The sequence below is a fragment of the Morone saxatilis genome, unplaced genomic scaffold, assembly GCF_004916995.1.
Source record: "Morone saxatilis isolate NCDOM2014 unplaced genomic scaffold, NCSU_SB_2.0 Contig12, whole genome shotgun sequence".
In the NCBI taxonomy this organism is placed as follows: domain Eukaryota; kingdom Metazoa; phylum Chordata; class Actinopteri; family Moronidae; genus Morone; species Morone saxatilis.
This window is the reverse complement of record NW_023339674.1, coordinates 18,023,350-18,043,884: the sequence shown is the minus strand read 5'-3', so window position 1 is coordinate 18,043,884 and position 20,535 is coordinate 18,023,350. Positions and strand designations below refer to the sequence as shown.

The 20,535-nt window shown below is 40.4% G+C and overlaps 1 protein-coding gene across 8 annotated transcripts in view; it reads right to left on the bottom strand.

Annotated features, from left to right (window-relative positions):
* Window positions 1–3,175: 3,175 nt before the first annotated feature.
* The window catches only part of tcf3b (transcription factor 3b), a 27,258-nt gene continuing 9,898 nt past the window's right edge, over window positions 3,176–20,535 (bottom strand). For 2 of the 8 annotated variants that reach the window (XM_035653005.1, XM_035653013.1), the window contains 18 exons: window positions 19,266–19,339; window positions 18,516–18,588; window positions 17,980–18,020; window positions 17,642–17,774; window positions 16,918–16,964; window positions 12,437–12,536; window positions 11,765–11,865; window positions 11,390–11,513; window positions 11,180–11,238; window positions 10,653–10,728; window positions 10,018–10,079; window positions 9,584–9,781; window positions 8,583–8,694; window positions 8,184–8,331; window positions 7,852–7,908; window positions 6,397–6,629; window positions 6,123–6,274; window positions 3,176–5,610 (listed from right to left, as the gene is read on the bottom strand). In XM_035653005.1, the coding sequence (XP_035508898.1) occupies window positions 6,129–6,274; window positions 6,397–6,629; window positions 7,852–7,908; window positions 8,184–8,331; window positions 8,583–8,694; window positions 9,584–9,781; window positions 10,018–10,079; window positions 10,653–10,728; window positions 11,180–11,238; window positions 11,390–11,513; window positions 11,765–11,865; window positions 12,437–12,536; window positions 16,918–16,964; window positions 17,642–17,774; window positions 17,980–18,020; window positions 18,516–18,588; window positions 19,266–19,339 (1,784 nt within the window). In that variant the 3' untranslated portion in view covers window positions 3,176–5,610; window positions 6,123–6,128. The remainder of the gene's footprint in view (window positions 5,611–6,122; window positions 6,275–6,396; window positions 6,630–7,851; window positions 7,909–8,183; window positions 8,332–8,582; window positions 8,695–9,583; window positions 9,782–10,017; window positions 10,080–10,652; window positions 10,729–11,179; window positions 11,239–11,389; window positions 11,514–11,764; window positions 11,866–12,436; window positions 12,537–16,917; window positions 16,965–17,641; window positions 17,775–17,979; window positions 18,021–18,515; window positions 18,589–19,265; window positions 19,340–20,535) is intronic. The other 6 variants (XM_035653009.1, XM_035653008.1, XM_035653011.1 and 3 more) reach the window with 6 other exon arrangements.

Below are 20,535 nucleotides of genomic sequence, written 5' to 3'. Positions count from 1 at the left end.
ATACCAGGTACTCCAAATATAAACGCTCAGATCCGTATCATGGACTAAATTATACAGTTTCGAAAGTCTTTTTTATTGGTCGCCTGTATACATTCTGCCCCTAAAATAAACGATATATCTACTTCAGCACAGAGTGAGGTTGATGTTGCTGTAAAGTAAACAAGGAACACTGCTCAGAGGTCTATCTAATAGCTAGCGTGCGGCATCCTCAAAAGTAGACTTATAATTCGCCTCTGTCCTCCGTACGAATGGCAGACAAGGACAGTCTAGTGACATTAATGGGCACATGGTGTACCATCGATCTGGGCTTACTTAGCAATTGAGGCAAAAAGCTGGATAAGGCATGCTTCGCTGTGAGAAGAAAGGACTCCATTTAGAATATGCGCGCTGATATCACGCACACTGTGTTGGAGATTAATGAAAGATAAGAGCTATAATGAACATGGCTGTAATTCTGTGTTTTACAAAGTATACACCGTAGCTGAGGATATAATCTACTCGCCGTGGGCACTTCTTCAAGTGTGCAGCTTACTGTGCTTGTCATTCAACCCGATGCCCTCCATAGCCGCTTGCCTCATAACACAAAGTTTCGCATACCGGGGTTATAATTGACTAAACTCTACAGTTGTCATCAGACATGCAATCATCCATAGTGTGAAGCACAAAAATACAAATCAAACTCATATAGCAACATCTATCTAGTCAGATTGACATCTATGGTAAAATTGTAAGGAGAGCCTAGCATCAATGAGATTGGATTCTTGTCAAGCTGTAGTATATGAGACGTGATTAAATTATCAGTAGATATAATCATATGACTACAATCAGATTATTTGAAGTGAGCACTTGTCAGAAAATTCTATATATTATTTTGGCTTGCCAAGCTTAATAATATTCAAATCCAATTCAAGATAATTAGTTTGCTTAGCAAACAATGTAAGACCTGTATAACACTTGTACGCTGAGATACGACAGGACTACTAACTCAAATCATTTCATAATCCCCACCGTTACGATTTCTAGAATATGAATCACTTAAAGCTTTTGACAACATTCTCAAAACAACAATAGAAGTGTCCTACAGACGCTATTTATTGTCTCTGACCTCTAGGCGCGTCGCTCGTTCAACACGCCGACACTGCTATCTAAGTCATGCTCTCACCTATCTAAATAGACTGGAATTAGTAAAATACGCGTACAAGAGTGAGAAAAAAGGGTGAGGCGTAGTACAAGGCCGAGCGAGCTTAAAAGATCCAGTGGGAAATAACAAAGACAGATTGCCTAAAGCCTAAACGTTACCAAGAACATGGATCGCCCGCGCGTCTCGAAGAAGGAATTTCGAGTAGACAAGGAAGTCCAGTATTAACTGACCTCTTGTAAGTTCCCGCGTTATACTTGTTGCTCGGTTGGTAATCTTTGGATTAACTTCATCGGACGCCTTAATAAATCAGCGATGTATATTTGATGCCGCCGAATGACGAATTTTCATATCGAAAAGTGTCCTCATGATTCGGGACCGATCTCCATCTCCTGACCTTGTTAGTTATTTGTAGTTCTCACTCACTGCAATGTTCTCCGTGATGGGCGTAAAAGGACCTTGGGCCCCTTCTCTAATGACTGTTAAAAAACTAATGAACGGGCTTCTGTAAACTTATAGCTCAGGGTCGTTTCGGGCAACAACCTTCAAAAGGCTCCTTTTCAACGACAGCCTGTGGTTTTTTTTTTATTTAAGAAATCTGTTTTCTAGCAACTATTCAGCTGTATACTTAATACTGGCCAGCCCCTCGCGTGTGACTACTGAGAATGATCAACTAAGGCATACTATTACTAATAGAGATTCAATGGTATGTCTTAATAAACAGAATGTGAGGCCTTGTGTTGCATGAAATCAGAAAGAAAGAGAGGGACATAAAAATAAATAGAAGTCTCCAACGCGTTTTGTCTCCACCCTCTATCACCGTCTATGGAAGCAATAGGGAAAACGTTGAGACAAATTCATTGTTCAACTACCAGTAAAACAACCATTTTCTTCTATTTATCTGGATCGCTGTTGTTTTTTTCAACAATTCTTATTTCATAAAAAACCCTTTTTTAGTTTGCTTAGAATAAACTAAAATCATATTTCACACAAGCTGTACATTTTGGGAACAAGGTTAATAATCTGTTATTAAAAATGGCACATTTCATCGGTGCTACATTCACTGTTAATATACAGGACAAGTTCTTAACTACAATATCTTGATATAGTATAATATAAGTATGCGCTATAATATACTAAGAAAAGGACCTTGTAGGAGTCAACAGTGTCCTCACTCCATGATGTCAGGCTCTGTACCTGTGAATGTATTAACACTCAATAGTCTCCCCCCTTTTTAGTTCAACAAAGATATGACAAAATTGTTGAAAGCAAGTGTTTTATTACTGCTTTCTTATACCAAAACAAGTTCAAGCCTGTCAACTGAACATTTCCCATCATAATCTTGTCATTTTCTGTTGACATTATTTGCTCCTGCAGTGGTCGGGTTGCTTTTCTGCAGATTTCAGACTGTGTCTATGTCAGGACTTGAGTTAACAAATAAGGATCCCCCAAACAAATTTGAGTATGTATCTTGTAGGCTAATGGGATGTTCACAGAATACTAAATGACATCAAGTCAGATTTTCCCTTGGAACAAATCAGCAATATTCAGTACACTTATTGATCTTGTAATAATAAAAAGCAAAACTTCAAATACAACTTGTTGAAAGAAGTGATCAGAACTTCTCACAAAAAGTCACCGTCAACGCCATCAAAGAGCTGGAAGAGTAAAAGGTCAGAGGTGAAAATTGTCACTGGAGACTAAATATACTAAAAGTCACTGCAGCAAAGGGCTTGCACTCTGATATACAGAAATTTAAAATGCTCCAAGTCATTAGAGGCTCCAGCTACTACGAAAAATAAAACTCACTCCCTACATTGAAGTTGAAGCAACACATACACTGAAACATGTTAATGTGCATCAAAAGCAGACAATCCGAGCCAAAAGCAGTGTCTCTTGAACCCCGTAATGTCAATTGATTTAGCAATATAGGGCAGAGAAAGAAAACTCATGACCTGGACCCATGACCTTAACTAAAACAGCAGTTTGGACAATATAATCCAGTTGAATAATTAGAAAAAAAGGAATAAAACTAAACAAGATCTACGTAACATTTATTTATTTAACTAGATACACTGAAAGAAAATCTCTTTATACCATTTAAACTTCTTCCTGAAAATTGAAAAAAGCATTAGGAGAAGGGAGGGTGGGGGAATGAACAAGTACCTCTTTAATCTCCATGATAAATGAAATGATATGGTTCACAAAATAAAACTGTCTTAAATGAAAATACAAGTTCAGGCACTGATAAGGTATCACTCTCCCATTATGTCATCTTAAGTCTTGAGAATGAAAAGGCCACACTATTGATTTGTATAGGTCTTTTTCTTCATCTCTTTTTGTAGAAATTAAACACACAAAATGCTCTACCTCCCATATGTGATTACATGTTGGTAAAAACCATTCACAACATGACATGACATGGGAATAACATCACAATAACACTGTTTTGTTCTCCGTATTATCCATTACCTTACACCCAAATACCGACGTCTGCCTCCAAAATAAATGTGCGGGCTACTTAAAAGCGAGCCGCACACTGAGAGCCACTTTGTTGAGGGCAGACATTAGAGAAAGGTGAAATGAAAACTACTATACTGTACTGAGAAAAAAAAAAAAAAAAAACTCAGGAGCACAACTTTGAAAATGAAGGTGATCCACATTTGTATGGTAGCTACATTCAAAAACCAGTTGCATAATTACTGTTAGAGACAAAAATCCCTTCCCACATTTTTCCTCAGTGCCTCACTGCTAAAGTAAGAACACTTCAACAGGACTGTGGCACAAACGCTGTCCACATACCCCCAAATGGAAAGAAAAAATTCATCTGGGTAGCTGATGATAAGCTTTACAACTAAAACTGGAATAAAGGATACACCAAACGCTTTCAACATTTTTCATCTGCTGACCCCATGTCCTCTGTCATCCCGGTTCAATTTTGAATTAATTTTTGAACAATTTCATTTAAATGTCAAATATCCCCTTCCCATTCAGCTCATCTACAATACACTCTAAACTTCAAACTAATATTGCCATTTATGTAAAAAATCTACAATGTATAGACTAACAAAAAATATATATTTTTATATATATTTAATTTTGAAAAATGAAACATATCAGAGTAATGTATGAAGTGAATTTACACGTCACACTTCTCTCGGTAAGAAATGTGACAAACTTACTCAGGAGGAAGGTGAGGGGCTGTAATTCAGTGGGAATGCTCATTTAGGAAAGGAAAGCCTCTGTCATACAAAGGCTTGTCTGCTTCAAACAACTGCGGACTGATGAGATCCCGCCGTCAAAGGAACCCAGATTTCTTTGTCTTTTACAGAACATCAATTAAGGGGGAAAGATTTCAGCTGTTAAGTCTGCTGGCATTGTCAGTAAACCATTTCAAGTAAGTAAGAGCACTAAGTGGTGCTGATCACTTAGCAAGTGTCTCAAATGGCTTTTGTACAAGATTTTCAGGGACTGAAATGCACAACAGGTTCGACGATTGACTTCCAGCCTAAACCTATACAACTGTGCTTTATCTGGTCTATGTATGCTTTAGTACATAAAGCAGTACAAAAACCTGAACCTATGACAAGGGATTACTGGAGTAACTCTAGAATTTGTGGTCAACGAATAGGAAGAACAGTTTTGTAGCCGACAGACTCTACCATTTGGATAATTCATAGACCTTCAAGGAAGGAGTCTTCTATTCCAAGTCTCCAGATGCCTTGTGGGATGAGAACGGGCTTCAGTCAGAGACTGCCTCTGGGTCAGAGTTCCCGTCTTTTATAAGCTGCTTTTGGACTGTCAAAACATTGACCTTTCCCTAGTGACCTTTCCATTGCCTTCCACAAACATTTTCCGATAAGATCAAGGAAAGGTCACTGAATTTAGACAATTCAACTTCAACTATGGGCTTGGTTACATAACATATGTAAGACTGTACCATCACGCTGGGAATGACATACATTAAAAATAATTGCTCATACACATAAGCAATCCCTCACAATAAATGTTCCTCACATGTAAAGCAATTTGCTTAAATGTCAAATAGAAAACATGTAACAATTAGGCACAAATCCTTGATTCAATTTGTGTTTGTTTAGGTCTCCTTTCTTTCACAAGAGCACCTCTCGGCAGTGTGTGAAGTCCCAATTTGTGGCAGGACAAAAAGTACTCCGGTGTTCCATAATTCTTGTGGAAACCAAGAAGAAAAAAAAAATCTTACATGTATAAAACAAAGCAAAACTAAAAAAAGTTCTTCACATTTGAGCTTGTAGTCATGGTTGGGAGTGCGACAAACAGGCTGTGTCAGTTTTGGCAGTATGCATGTGTGTACGAGTGTGTGAATGTGCATCTTGAAACTTGAACGGACAATACACAGACATGTCCACATATACACACACACACTGAGAATAATGGGTGGAAGAAATCTGTTAAGGCCACATCCTCTGACAGCCAAGGAAACACCACCAGATCTGTAAAAAGGAAGGACCAAAAACAATATGTTATAATTTTCCTATATAACAAAGTTATCAACAAAATATTGATACTGATTCCACTAACTCCTACAAACTAGCGCGTTTCTTATTTTAAGTTATAATCCTTAAGATTTTCATTAAATTTTTCCAGCAGTTGCAAATCAATTTTGTTTTATATTCTGTAATTTATGTTTGTAGCGGAAACCGCCATTCCCATGCTGGATTCAAGGTGCCAAACCAAACATGTTCTACTCTTGACTAACAAAAGCATTCAATTGGTGAAACAGAGTAGCTTTTATTGTGACACAGTGACAGAAAACTCCATTTATTAGTCACTGCAGTTAGAGCCGACAGCTATAAAACAATACATCCACAAAACAAGACAACATTTTGACATTTTTTGACAGCAATTCAGGAAGTAATGGAATAAGAAAGAGCAGCCGCAGGGAGCTGTGAGCAGTGGGTACCATACATAGTAATTACTGCAGTAGCCAATATTCAAGGCCTACCTGGTGTTACATGTGGCCAACTGGGTTGTGGCCATCTCCTCCCATACTAGGATGGCCTCCTGAGAGCTGCATGGCTGCCTCACCCACCACCCCGGACACCTTCTCCTCCTCACGGCGTTTTAAACATGCTGCCTTGGGGTTAAGGTTACGCTCTGACAGATACAAGAGAAAACAGAAACAGGCCGTCTCAGTGTAAAAGAAAAACAACCTGTATATTTAACAGGGGTTAACATAACTTTGCTTCCCATCCATGATGAGCTGCTTGCAGACTGACCTCTGACTTGTTGTTCTAAATTGAGGATGACATTGACGGCTTGGTGCAGGATGAGAAGTTTGGTCTGAGGTTTGTCATGGCTGAGGTGCAGCTGGCACATCCTCCCAAGCTCCTTAAATGCCTCATTGATGTCCCGTACTCTGAGACGCTCGCGGGCATTGTTAGCCACTCGCCGTTCCCTCTCGCGCTCCATCTTCACCTCAGGGGGAAGGTCCTCGTCATCTTCCTCTGGACTAGTTACAAATGGAAATGAAATGATAAAGCCACAGGCAGCAAGACACTTCAAAACAGCCCATTATGCACTATTGATGCAACCTTTTGACTAGCATTTAGCAGCTTAAGTTTAGCTTTGATAGCAGGCACTGTACACCCACAGTTGAGCTTTGTAGTGCATCTATTAATTTCAAACAAGATGTGCGAGAAGTTAAATGCATAATATATAACAGTGTATACTACTAAAACATCCTAGAAGCAGCATTTCCCACTTCAGATCATCATTCAATCAAAATGTTTATCCCACATTGCACTGTTTTGTTAAAACAAATCTATTGTTTTGCCTAATATATTTTAATTTCAAATTAAAATCTCAAAACTCCTTTGAACAACAAGTTAGGGCTGTTCCCGACTCAGAATTTTGTCCATCGATTTGATTTGGCTGTTCAATACAAAAGATCGCCTATTTGTACCTTTTTTTCTAAGTTCAATGCCACACTAAACCTCTTTAAAATCAGTAGTTCCTGTGGTGAAAACAAGGCTAAATGAGTCTGATGTTTTAGCCTACCTCACATTTTAAAGCCTTTCTTTGTCATCTGTGATGTGAAAACAAATCAGATATCCAAACAGTTAGAAAAAGTAAAAGTGTGCCTCCTGCTCATAGTTCACTTATAAAATCCCAGTGCTCCACACAGTCTCTCCTGCTGGGCTGTTGACAGCACTGACAGCTGTAGAGTCAATCACAGTGGATGGCAGTAGAGGAGGTTGTGCCACAGTCTGGTTTAAAGGTGGTTTAGCCAACTTCAATGACAGTCAGCACCGCAGCAGAGAGCGTCGGAGCAGCCCCTGCCCGGCGTCACACTGCCTTCCATTAACTTTGACTCTTCTCCGCTTCCATCAATTATTTTTGTGGTTTGTGGTCATTTTAAGACTCGGTTTAGGGTTGACAACCTGCAATTCTGTTGCTCTGTGTACAATGACGTAGCTAAAAAAAACAAGTCTACTCGGGGTCTTCTTGACTGATGATTTAAATCACTGAGTTTTCGGGGGCAGCCCTAGTACAAAAATACTGAAAGTGAGTGATAGTTCATTAAATTCAGGATGTCATAACATTTTATTACAATGATTCTGCCAATCCAAAGTCAAGATTTTGGACACCAGCTTCATTAACATGTGCTTTGAGTGATACCTGGCAAGAGCCTACAAAGCACAATAAATTGATACTCTATTGGAGAAACTTACTCATCATCTTTCGGGTCTGAAAGGCTAGAGAGCATCTGGAGGGTCAACGCCTCCTTTCTGAAAACGTGACATGAAGGGAAGGGGGGATTTCAACATTGTTAAATATCTAACATTGTCTGGGCAATCAGTGGATCCTTGCAGCAGACATTTCCAATATTAAATAGGTTCTGTTATATTCTCATACATGGCAATTGTCTCAAGAAAATCTCCGTCTTTGTACAGTCAAATAGTTTGTACTCTGGATTTGTGTTTTAACCAAAACTTTATAAAACTTTTTTCGTGCTGTTAAATTCAAGTGCAAAAGCAAGAAGACAGAGTAGGGACCACTTTACCTTGTTCGACTGCGTGCTGCCTTTGAGTCCTTCTTTTCATCATCTGACTTGTCTGCAACAGATGAGTTTTCATCGTCCTCTTTGTCTTCTCTTTTGATGTCTGAGCTGCTGGAGGAGTGTGTGGAGCGGGCCATACCACCAGGGAGACCTAGGGACAAATGCATAAATGTGAGGATTATTTTCCCAAAGCACTGAAATCTCTCTAAGGTGGGGGCATGTAATACAATTCAATGTGGACAGCTAATAAAGTGAAGCAGAGATTACTGAATAATGTTCAAATACATATCACTGTAAACCAAATGTTTGAGCTCAATAACCAGATACTACAACATACACTACAGTTTCACTGAACAATTGGCATGCTCGACTGTAAGTAACACGATATTTAGTTGGACTTACTGGTAAAGCCCTCCGGTTGGCCAGCTGATGGTGTGGGTCCGGATGCGTGATGACCGTGCAGAAGAGTGCTGCTGGGAGGAAGGCCTGTGGGCTCCTCATGTTTCCCTTGCTGCTGATTAAGGTGCAGACACATTATATGAATTTCACAAGGGCAGTCATATCACAACTACACCCCTACAAAACAGACTGTAAAAAGGTTCCATAAACAAAATGCCTCAGTCCAACTTGCAGACAAAGTGGCTACAGCTTGATGTCCACAACAGTATGAGAGCAAGTATTTACTTAATGATGTAGCTAATTTAAAATGTTGTACATGTTGTTTGCTAATATTATTGTCTAACTTATATTATTTAACTCATTAAAATGATGCTGTATAGTAGTAAACAAGTAGTAAATAGTATTTACGTTTAATTGCTTGCCATTTTACTTTTGGCCAGCAGATGGCAAAAATGTCTGGCATGCTTTGTTCCTCATGGAAACAAACAAAAGTAATGCAATTTTTAATTGTTTTTTCCTTAGATTTTCTTACCAACTGGGACACACAAATAATTTCTTTCTCAAAAAGGCAATTTGTTGTGCAACATATAAATACAATATCAAATCAAGTTAGTCAGCGTAAAGTTATCAAATACAGTCTCCATGAACAAAAGTGTATTATATATGTCACGGTTATTTTAAGCCATGTTACACACAACATATGGTTTGTTTCTTTTAACCTCCATATTGACACAGTTTCTTCAACAATGGCTGATCAAATTAGTATGTACTTCCCCCAACACTCAATCTCCACTATGAGCACGCGAAGAGTCCCTCGCAGAGAGGTTTTAGAAGTGTTGGCAGATATTATGTACGTAATAAAATTAACCAAAAAGCACAGATGGACACTTGGCTTCATGTTGTTGTCATACATGATCAAAAGTCCATGTCACTGTCACTGTCACTGACACACACACACACACACACACACACGAAACGTAATTTGAGCAGAGTATGTGACTCACCATAGCAGGATGTCTGTTGCTGAGGGCAAGGCTAGCATTGGGGAAAGCTGGAGAGAGGCCCCCAAGGCCCCCATTGTGTACTGAGGACAGCAGGCTGTGCATGTCAGAATGGGCGCCCTCTAAGCCGGGACCCTGGCCCACAGCATGGCTACGCAGTACATGGATGGCCTCCTCCAAACGGTCCTCCATTTTACTCTGCTACATGAATACAAGAGGTGTGTATTTATATCTCAATATGACAAACAAAATACAAGTCCAAGAAACAGCTTATAATTACAAACAAATACATGTTTTTGAGAAACAATTTAATGTTTTAAAAAAAAAAGTCTACTAACTGTCCACTTAATTAAAATAAGCACACAAAGGCATGAAGAAGATAATATGTCAACTGCTTCAAATTAGCTTTGATGTAGCACAGAAATGTTTTAACATACCAGTGTGTGTGGTTGCCCTTCATAGTTGGGTGTGGTTGGTCTTTGCCACTGAGACTGAGCTCCTGCAGAGAGAAATATTGGGACAGTGTATAGCGGTAATTCATAACTTTACAGCAGATGGAGCTGTAGACACATTTCTGTGCTAAAGAACATTAAACATGCAGAGGATCATTTTTGCTCCAACAATTTCAACTGATTCATTTTTGTGTGCCAAAAACAAGGTTGCAATCAAACTGAACAAGTTAAATAAATTGGTCTGATGTAGGTATTCTGTGGCTGAAATTGAAATATTATCCAAATTTGTGGTTGCATGAGTGAGAATAAAGAAAAGGATAAAACCACCTGAACTCAGTTTACCAACCTTCTGATTGGCAAATTTTACTCTGGCTGTTCGGTTGAAATGAATCTTACATCAAAGCAAGGTAGAACTTAATTGATCAGAAGAAAATAGAGACAAGTCTTTTAAAGAATAAATAATGTGTTTATGGAAATGCAGATAGCTTCATATTGGTGTTTAAGATGACTTTAATGCCCTTTACTGCCTTTAACTGCCTCTACATAGCATTCTGATTTCTCATATGCAAGTAGTGAAAATTTGATGCTCATATTATCTGTATGTAAGAATTAAACTGTACCTGCAATAGCCTGAGGAGATCCAGGAGTAGATGGAGCTGAGGGGAAGTTATTACTGTTGTGGTCCGACGGGTAAATCTGAAAGAATTGATCAAAACATCCCAACGTCATGGCACACGTTAAGAATACACAACATAGATTGTAATCTAGTTAAACAGTATAGTTCAAAGTAGTGCTGGGCAATACGGAAGACAAAGTCACCACAATAAAAAATTGACTGAATTGTTTGTTTCAAACTGCACACACATTTTCTCAGTAACAATGATCAGGTCCTCAAATTTCTTCAGCATTTTTTACAATAGACATTCATCTGTTTTGGATCATGCCACGGACAAACAACATAATGCTAAACCACTGACAGAACATTTTTGTCAGCGTTTGTATTTATTTGTCCTTTCTTCACACGAATCCTCCAACATAAAAGATTTTCATTTTGTCAGAGGAAATAAAACTCTCGGGAAAATTATCGTAATTGTTTTATTGCCCAGCTCTAATTTAAAAAACCAACAAGAAACAAAAAAGAACTCACTGAGGCAAGAGCCTTCCCAATTTCATCCCCTGAACTGCCAGCTGTGGTGCCTCGGTTGGCTGCAGAGACAAAATAAATAATGTGAGTCAGATGACCTGTTAATTTGCTTTTGGGAGAGAGAAAAAAAAATCAAATGACCATGGGAGTTGAATCTGACAGGCGCTACCAGGATTCTTGTATGATAAGTTCATTTAAAAAAAAGTTTATTACCCATGATGCCTTCTCCGTTGATGGTGGGTGTGTGGTTGTAGGTGGTAGGGGCTGAGTGGAAGCCGTTGACTTCGCTGCCGTGCAGAGGATAGTTCTGTGGGGACAGAGGCAGGGGTTGACGCTTCTGGAGAAGGGAGGCACAAGTAGCTCCGTAAGGCACAAACACCCCTCACAGAAAAATAAACCAATGTGACAAATGCATTTAGCTTTTCAACCTTATGAAATGTTAAACTGATGATGATGTGGTTGTAAGTTGGCTATGTAAATTTCCTTACAAGCAACATTAGAAAATATTAACCATAAAAGAAAAAAAGAAAAAAAGAAAAAACATGGAATAGAGATGACTAGAATGGGATTGAGGCCGTTTCTACCCACCATCCTGTCCTGTGGGTTGATTGCAGAGAAGGAGCCTGGCTGTCCAATGTGAGGAGAGTTACCCAGCATGGCAGAGTAGCCAGAAGACGACCAGGGGTCTTCTGAGAAAAGCAGAGAAACATTTGCAAATATGAAAATACCTTCACAAATAGGATTGCAGAGCAAATTCATTTCAGTGATATTATAACAGGGTTTGTAGAGCTTTTTAAGACTAAAATTCAAACACGTTTCAAGGAACCTAAACTACAAATGTCCAGATTTCTCAAAGCCTTTATCATCACAGCTTAATTGTTACTATAAAAGCAACTATGAAAAAATAAGTTTACAGAATTCCTTTATACCAACAGCAATCAATTTATATTGTCACTTTGTTTATTTTTCCAGCCATGTTTTGATCGTGATTATTTAATGCTTGCTAAACACTAAGGGTTTAACAGAGGACTTATCTAGCTATGAATAACGAAATATGACAACATGATTGTTTCATTTCAAACATGAAAAGGTTTTTGGTTTACATGAGTGATCGTACAGATGAAAAAACTGATTATGGTGAAAATGACAATACCTTCAAATCCAATAATATTCCTAGCCTGGGTGACCTAACAGCGGTTAAAATTAACCATATTCCAAACTTTCACGACTTTGTAGGAACCCTGTGAAATGGTATCCTACCTTGCATATAGAAAGAGCCAGGGTAGACAGCTCCAGGCTTAGCACCGGGATATCCTCCATTGTCTCTGGAATACTCATCACCAGATGTGGAAGGATACACCTAAACAAACATGCAGACAATTAGTAGTTGGTTTGTGATTTCTTAACTGTGAACTTAAAACATGCACATCAGGATTCTGTATTTAAAAAAAAATAAAAAGTGTTATGTAGCCCTGAGCATCATAACAGAAAGTAGTATGGTAAATATCCACCCGATCCTTGCTTTTGAAAACCATTTAATTACACTAGCTTCAAGTGGCCACAAGATGGCAAGAGGGAGTCTGCCGGCTGTGGAGGCAGGCAGGCCGGCTCCTCGCCTGTGGAGGAGAACACAGCGGCCATGCCATGCTGGGCACAGCGACGGCTTGAATCCCAGTGCACAGTGAGCACTTCCTCTAGCTCCCAGGACCCCAGTGACATCGCACTGCCTGGCCTGCAGCCCCTCCCTATAACACACTCAGTATCCACTCGCACACATACCATGCATTCAGTGAGCCAACACACACACACACACACACACACACACACACACACACACAAAATGTATGTGACACACACCAACACAACCACCATTAACACTCCACTAGCATTACCCTCAACCTATCACATTTTGTTTGGGCATCAAACAGAGGGATTGAATTCAAGAAAACATGAATATGGACAGCTCTTTGGTGAAATTCAACGTTTTATATTAGCACCATAAAGATTCCAATCACAGATCCCTCAAACATATTGCTAACAAAAATGGATGGCCGGGCCTTTCAGTGACACACATCTCTGCTTCCAAAGCCAGAGACTGAAACGGACATGAGAAGCCCTCAGTTTCCCCGACACCATCAGCCACCACTCAGGTCCGTCTTTCCTCTCCTTCTGTAGTACATGGCAAGATAGCAGGAAGAGAGAAAGAGAATGGAGGGCTATGCTGCAAAGAATGCTAATCCAGAGAAGGGAATTTTTTTTGTAATTTGATTAACAGGGAGAAGTTGGAAAGGGAATGGAGATGCCTTCTTTATACAGAGCCATGCTGCCTGTTCCTGCGACCACATCCTACTCCACAGGGCAGCTGGGCCTGGGGAGGGAGGTGAAGGAGAGGAGAGGAGAATGGCTGGGTCCAGGTCAGCGGGAGAGCGAGAGAGAGAGAGAGGAGAGAGAGAGAGAGAGAGAGAGAGAGAGAGAGAGAGAGAGAAAGAGAAGGAGAGAGATTGCAGTGGGTAGGGGGTGGTAAAGGGGCAAGGGGGAGGATTGAGGGGAAAAAATGAAGGCCCTGATGATTTATGAAATGGGTAGAGAGATAAGGGGTGTGGAGGGGGGACAGGAGAAGGTAATCTAAATGACTTAAACAAAGCTTGATATGGCCAGGGGAGTGTGAAGGAAACAGGGGATTTAAAATGATCACGGTTAATTCAGGGGAAAACATGACGGAGATGGCTTCATTTAACAATAGGCTTTGAGTTGTTCTTTCACGGGGAACAATGTCGAGTGAATCCTGCTGCTCTAGATGGGAACAGAGAACTACACAATGACTGGTGCTGCTGGATAATTGTATTCTCAGGAAGAAAGGGGATTTCTAGGGTAAAATCCTCAACTAATAGGGGTTTAATGTAATTCAGGTTATGACCGTGTAAAGGTCTCTTTACTAGAAAAAACATGGGTTGTAGCAAGGGGTGGGGAGTAGATGAAGATTAACATCAAACTAACCTCAAACCACTTTATTCAACCATGAGGGCTTTGTGATTAGTCTACTGGACAACTAGGGGGCAGAAGAGAAGTTCCTCCGTGTTGTTTGATTGTTGCAGGTGAGGGTTCAAGGGGTTAGGGCAAGGATCTTGTGTACAGGTATTGGTGGGTTACAGAAGTCAGGGAGCCTGAGGGGTAATGAGAAATGGCCTTTACACTGCAGCTATTATTTGTCCATTTACAGCAAAATGATTTAAGTAACAAAAGTAGATAAAGGGGGTGATAAAGGTGTACATTGAAGGGGTGGTGAAGAGAAGCAGGAAGGGAGGGTGTTTGGGATGGAGGAAAGACCACAGGATCATCATCGGCAGTCATTAATCTGGGCTCAGACACGGGGCTAAGAGGCCTCGCAAGCACCGCGCCTCACAACTGGGTCACTCACAGGGGGAGGCCCACCCAGGCCATCATGTGGTGAAGCGTAGGCGGAGGGCTGGGTGAGGTGGGGGAGGGGGGTTCACACACACACACACAGACATCCCATCATTCGCATTAAAACCATGCAGCCATCGTTCACACTGCGGGGAATGACTGAGGTTCAGACAGTGAAGAAGAAGGGGCCTCGGCCAGACAGAGCGTTCACACTCAATCTCTGATGTAGTCACCATGTCTACACGCAGAGGTTTCATTAACCACACGTCAATACCCACAGGTGGGGGACAGCACCTATGCCATCTTAAAAAACAAGACGATTTCTTTAAACAACAAGGGATCAGGAAAAGAGCTAAGCAGCAAGTTTCCAAGGTCCGATTCCATACTGACTATTAGTTGATCTGATATGAACCCACCTAATCAAAGCATCTGGCTACAGTAGTTGTATCTGTTGCAACTTTATGTCAAAATAAGATACAGACAGAACTCTACACTACTAACGCTTGACTCAATATCCTGCCAGATTATCCATGGCTTTGTGATTTGGACCAAGTGAGCCATATAAATCCTTTGAATTTACTTAATCCATGTGTTATCAGCACAGTTTTAACTCAATCTACATTTAACTTTTATTATCAAAATTTACTAAGATTATGAAATGATGAGGCAAAGACTGGGCTAATGTGCAGGTATTTGATCCATGAAGACCATGAAACCTTATATTTTCTCTAACTTCACATAAAATAACATAATAACATAATATAACATAAAACCCACAAGGCCACCCGATATTTTAATCTTTCTATCCTCTGCCTGTGTTGCTGGTGTACTGTGCTGAAACACAGATGCCACAAGTGAAGAGATGCAAAGGTTCCATACCCAGTTCTTTTAGGTCACTCTTGTCATCTGAGAACTACAGTAGCGTGACGACTGGGTTACAGAAAATATTTGTGTAACGGCAGTATTTCATATTGATGATCCAGTGGCAGCTCAAACAGCAAGACTGGGCTCTAATAGCAACAGCGACACACAGTCAACTACCCAGTGGGATCCTTCTGACTGAAATATCATGTTTGCTATCCTACAAAGTCTGTTGGTTCAGAACCATGAAGACCTTTCACATATCTGCAGAGGAAAATACTAATGGAGCAGAGAGAGTTAGTGTTGTATTAAAAATGCTATGTGGTATTCAAATTGAGCAAATGGCCTCTGAATCATCTATGATCTACAGTAGCCGTCACTGTAAGGAAGGACTGGCTGGTAATCAACACACAGGACTCAAAATTAGCCAATGGAAATAATCTATAAATGGGAATGATGTGGGCAAATGCAGCCTGATTCAATTCCTTGTCAAGTCACTTTAAACTAACAGTGAGATTCATTCAGTATATATTCACACATGTAACAGTGACATGTGTTTCCAGCTATGTGTGGTTGCCATCATCCACACACATCAGCTGCATCAGCTGCTGGGAATTCTGGGCCCACTGACAAAATGTGACACTTGGTACAGTAAATCAAAGCACTATATGAGCCTTCATACTGCTTGGACTCTGTTGAATCCAGTATCAAATCTGCTTGACACATTGAAATCCAACTAACCTTTTAACAATTTTAAGGAACACAACTTACAAATAACTTAATATTCAGGAACTAAAACTCCAAGACTGATATTCTAAGAAGTGAAACTTTGGCTAAATAGCAAATATCTAATCTGTCTGGCCAAACAATTTCCTATATGGGTTCTACACTGTCCTTTGCTCATGAAGAAAGGCAGAAGAGATAACGGATTCAATAAGAGATCGGTAAAACTCTGGGCTTGACAAATCCAGGTATCTTATTACCAACTTTGAACTGGATCCAAAACTGAACCCAACTTATTTGGACCCCTCATGAACTGGATGCCTGACATGTACCTTCATTACCCAAATCCAGGATCTCTAAGTTCTTACAAAACGCATAATTCACATCGAGCCACTGAAGAAGGTAAGTTACTAGACTTGACAAAGTACCTCAAAATCCTATAAAATTGCTCGTCTACATGACAACCAGACCCTGAACACCACTTGAAACCACTTGAGTGTAGTGTAGAGACAACCACAGTGATGATGTTTATTGGGGCCTGAGTTGCCTGACTGTCAGCTCACTGAGAGTCTAACTGAGCAGAGGGTCTTTACCCCTGTCTGTCACAGAATTGCTCAAGCAGAGTGGGGAAAAGCAACGTGTAAGTGTATCTGTGTGTGTGTGTCTATGTGTAGCAAGTGTGTGTATTGAGGGAGAGAGAGAGAGAAAGGACTGGCTGTGAGCTGTGAAGGCAGGCAGAAATAAGCTCTCACCGAGGACGGCAGGCCAGGGGGTTTCCGAATCTTCTTTGGCTGGGTGTCTACATACAGGCAGGCGGAGACACCGAGAAAAGGTGAGAGACAAAAACACAAATAAGGACTTAGCAAAGACACATTTGCCAATGTTATGTCAGTTCAGGTGCAGTTCCTTCATGTGCTCTAATTCCAACTGTATAACAGAAAACACTGAACACGCTGCAGCATGTGTGTGCTAGTGTGATTTGTTGAATGCAGACAAAAAACAAAACAAACAAAAAAAAACAAAGACAAGCAACTAGACAAGGTCTAGTTAGCTCCATTTAAAGTACAGTTGAACTGTAACAATTAGTCTATTGATCGCCAACTATTTTAATCATGAAATAATCATTTAAGACAATTCTAGAGCAAAATATCCCAGCCTGTCAAATGTCTATATTTTCTGGTTAACTTAGCCATCAAAATGAATATCTCTGTATTTTGGACGACTGAACAAACTAAAGAAGTAATATAAACAATTCCACTTTGAGCTCTGGGAAATGGTCACTATTTTCTGGCATATTATAGACCAATAATTAAATCAAGAAAAATAATCTGCTGGTGAATTGAAAATCCAAAAAAATCATTAGTTGCAACCCTAGTCAAATCAAAATGAAAAAAAGACAAAAAATACACAAAGACAGGAGGGTAAATGGTGGAAAATGAAGAAAGAAAAACAGAAAGAAATGACCAGTTATCTAACCTATGCCTCCATCAGGCGGCCTTCTCCTGGGGTTGTTGGGGTATGACGGGTAAAACTGGGAGCCGGATTTCAGGCCGGAGGGGGACATGGCATCTGGGCTGGGCATCGCTATGTCGCTAGGAAGAAAACCAGGCTAGAGAACAGAAGATAGAGAAACAAGGTTTTAGTAATAATACTTTCAGGGGTGTGGGAGAGTACAGATTCTCTTCTAGGAAATGAAGACAGTTCAGTCAAAGTATTTAATATGAAAAGAGAAGTGAGAAACCGCACTCGTTCTCACAAACACATACACATAACCTTGCAGGAAGATGCAAGGAATGAGCTAAATGGCAACATACCTGGCTTCCAAATGGAGGGTACGGTGGCCTCTCATTTTTACCTGCAAGATAAAAGTGAAGATTTATATTAATGTGAGCAAAACCATGAGATGTATAAACACATTAAGAGGCAATGGTGTGTGCCAAAACAAATGAAAAGTAGGTTTTCTAAAGTACAAAAAGTCCAGAGATGCCCTCCCCTTTTTCAGTACGCTCAGCTGCATAAAGCCGCCTGCCAGACAAAACCCTAGGGAAGGTTTCTGCTTCAGTGCTCTAACATCCCCAACACTCAACGAATGAACACAGGCACACACGCATGCACATACATGCATGTAGACACATACACATTTTGCCACCCAGAAAACAATTGGTCATAAAGTATGCACAACAGTCCAATCGGCCATTATCAACATGATAATTTTAAATTGCAACATGGCAACATTTCCTCTGGCACTGAGAGGTAAATTTATACACTCAGTCCATCAAAGTGAAAAGAGCCATAGTTTTACCATATAGCTATCAATTATTAAAAAATTTTTAAAGAAAAGAGAACATACCTGCGACTCCTGAACTGATGAAAGGAGAGGACAACCCTTCGTGCTCACTGTAGTGTGAGCCTTCGGCATAGCCCTGTAGGAACAATGGTACACCCAAAACAACATGAGTAACTTTAAAAAAAAAAAAATTTAAATTAGAACATGCAGGCTCTCACATTGCACAAATGGAACACACCCACAGACCTAAATGATAACCACTCTTTAAGGCCTTCCCCATCTTGTTAGCACACCTATATGGCTTAGTGGTTACCCTCCCTCTACTTTTCTGTCTAACTAACAGGATCCATGCCAAACAAATCTGCATCAGCTCGGGGGATTCAAACCGACTTTCTTAATTATCAACTTGTGGTAATCAAAGCCTGCTGCATCTATTTCACCCCCTGTTCCTTGTATTTACACAGAGTTGTGCCAAGACAGTTACAGCGGATGTGAAGCTGCAATTACCGGTGGGCTTCCACAGAGGTTCTGGGCTACCAGAGAGCTTGCCAATGCAGGATTCTGAGCCAAGGTTATTAGGTAGAAAGTAAAACTACCACTTCAAATCAAACATGGCACACGGCATGAAAAAGCACTAAGCTGTTGTGGTGGTAGGGGGAGAAGGGTTGTGGGTGTTCGTCTATGGCAGAGTGATTAACTGAACATGTGTGAGTGTGTGACAATATAATGGCATCTGGTGTTAATGCTTAGATCTCCAAACCATAAAATCGTGTGCGACTTAAGAGTGTGAGTGTGCGTGTATTTAGATCTTACCCGTCCTTGGCTGAAAGAGGGACTGTTCTGTTCAGCTGGGGCCCAAGACCCAGAGCCACTGCGCTCGTCTATTGCTGTGTAAAAAAAAAAAAACAAAAAAAAAACACCACATTGTTTATTATTTACAGGTAGGGAAACCAGCACGTTAATCTGAAGTAGAGATGAAAGAAGCAAAAAGCAGGCTGGTCTAATGCTGTGAAGAATATTAGCAATTCCCATATGATAGTATATAATTATCATCGTATGTGTCACTGCAGATATGTAGAAATGCCCTGATGTTGGCAGTCTTATCAACAGAACCTGTCACCATGTCCTACTCTAAACATACGATGTCCTTAAGTGGCCACAATGGGCTTGCACAAGCCAGGAGAGAGCATCATTATTGATCAAAGACAGCGCTGTCGCATTCAAGATGCAATGCAATGTTAGAACGTATCTGGCAAAACCATAGGAAATGCTGTTCAGTGTACCCATTAGTGTTTATTACGGTCACTGAATAGCAGAAAATTAACCATTCACATCCCTAATGTAATCCAAGAAGATGAAATGTCATCTAAACCATATTTAAATTCCACTCAATCAATGTGACACATACAAACACATAAAATAACGCAAAACAAAATACATAAAGCCAAACCATGAACCAGTGTTTTAGGTAAAGAAAGAACCGATGTGTGGCACAAAGGAAAAACACAGCCAAAAGACTGGTGGAGCAGAAAACTCCAAAATACCCCCATCATCCCCTTCTCCCTGTCTTATGCACTAATGCTATCCAGGCTCTCTGGAGACACAAGCCTTAATTGCATGCTGATTTGCATAATTGTGCATATTAATGCGGTTTCCTTATGAATATTCATATTTCGTCTTTGATTTTTGCCTAATTAAAAAAATGTGTGTGAGAAAGCAAAAGAGAGAGTGAGCGGGTGGAAGGAGAAAGCAAGGGGACGAGGAGCGAGCGAGAGAGAGGGAGGAACAAGAGGGAAGGCAGAGTGAGAGGGGTCTGGGCGAGATCAGCAGCCTGGCTGACGAGTGAGAATGAGTGATGAGACTAACAGAGCGGTGCAAGCACCTACACACGCTGCGACAGCCGTGATCTATGGAGCTGATGCCAGTGGCATGGAGAATCAGGCAAGCAGGGAGGAGAGGGGACCTCAAAAGATCAGCCTCCCTCACTGTCAGAACGGCCCTGCTGAAAGGCCACAGCGCTAATAAACCGCTGCACCACCGTCAACCATGTCCAATGGTACAGGACACTGGTGACGGGCTTGCT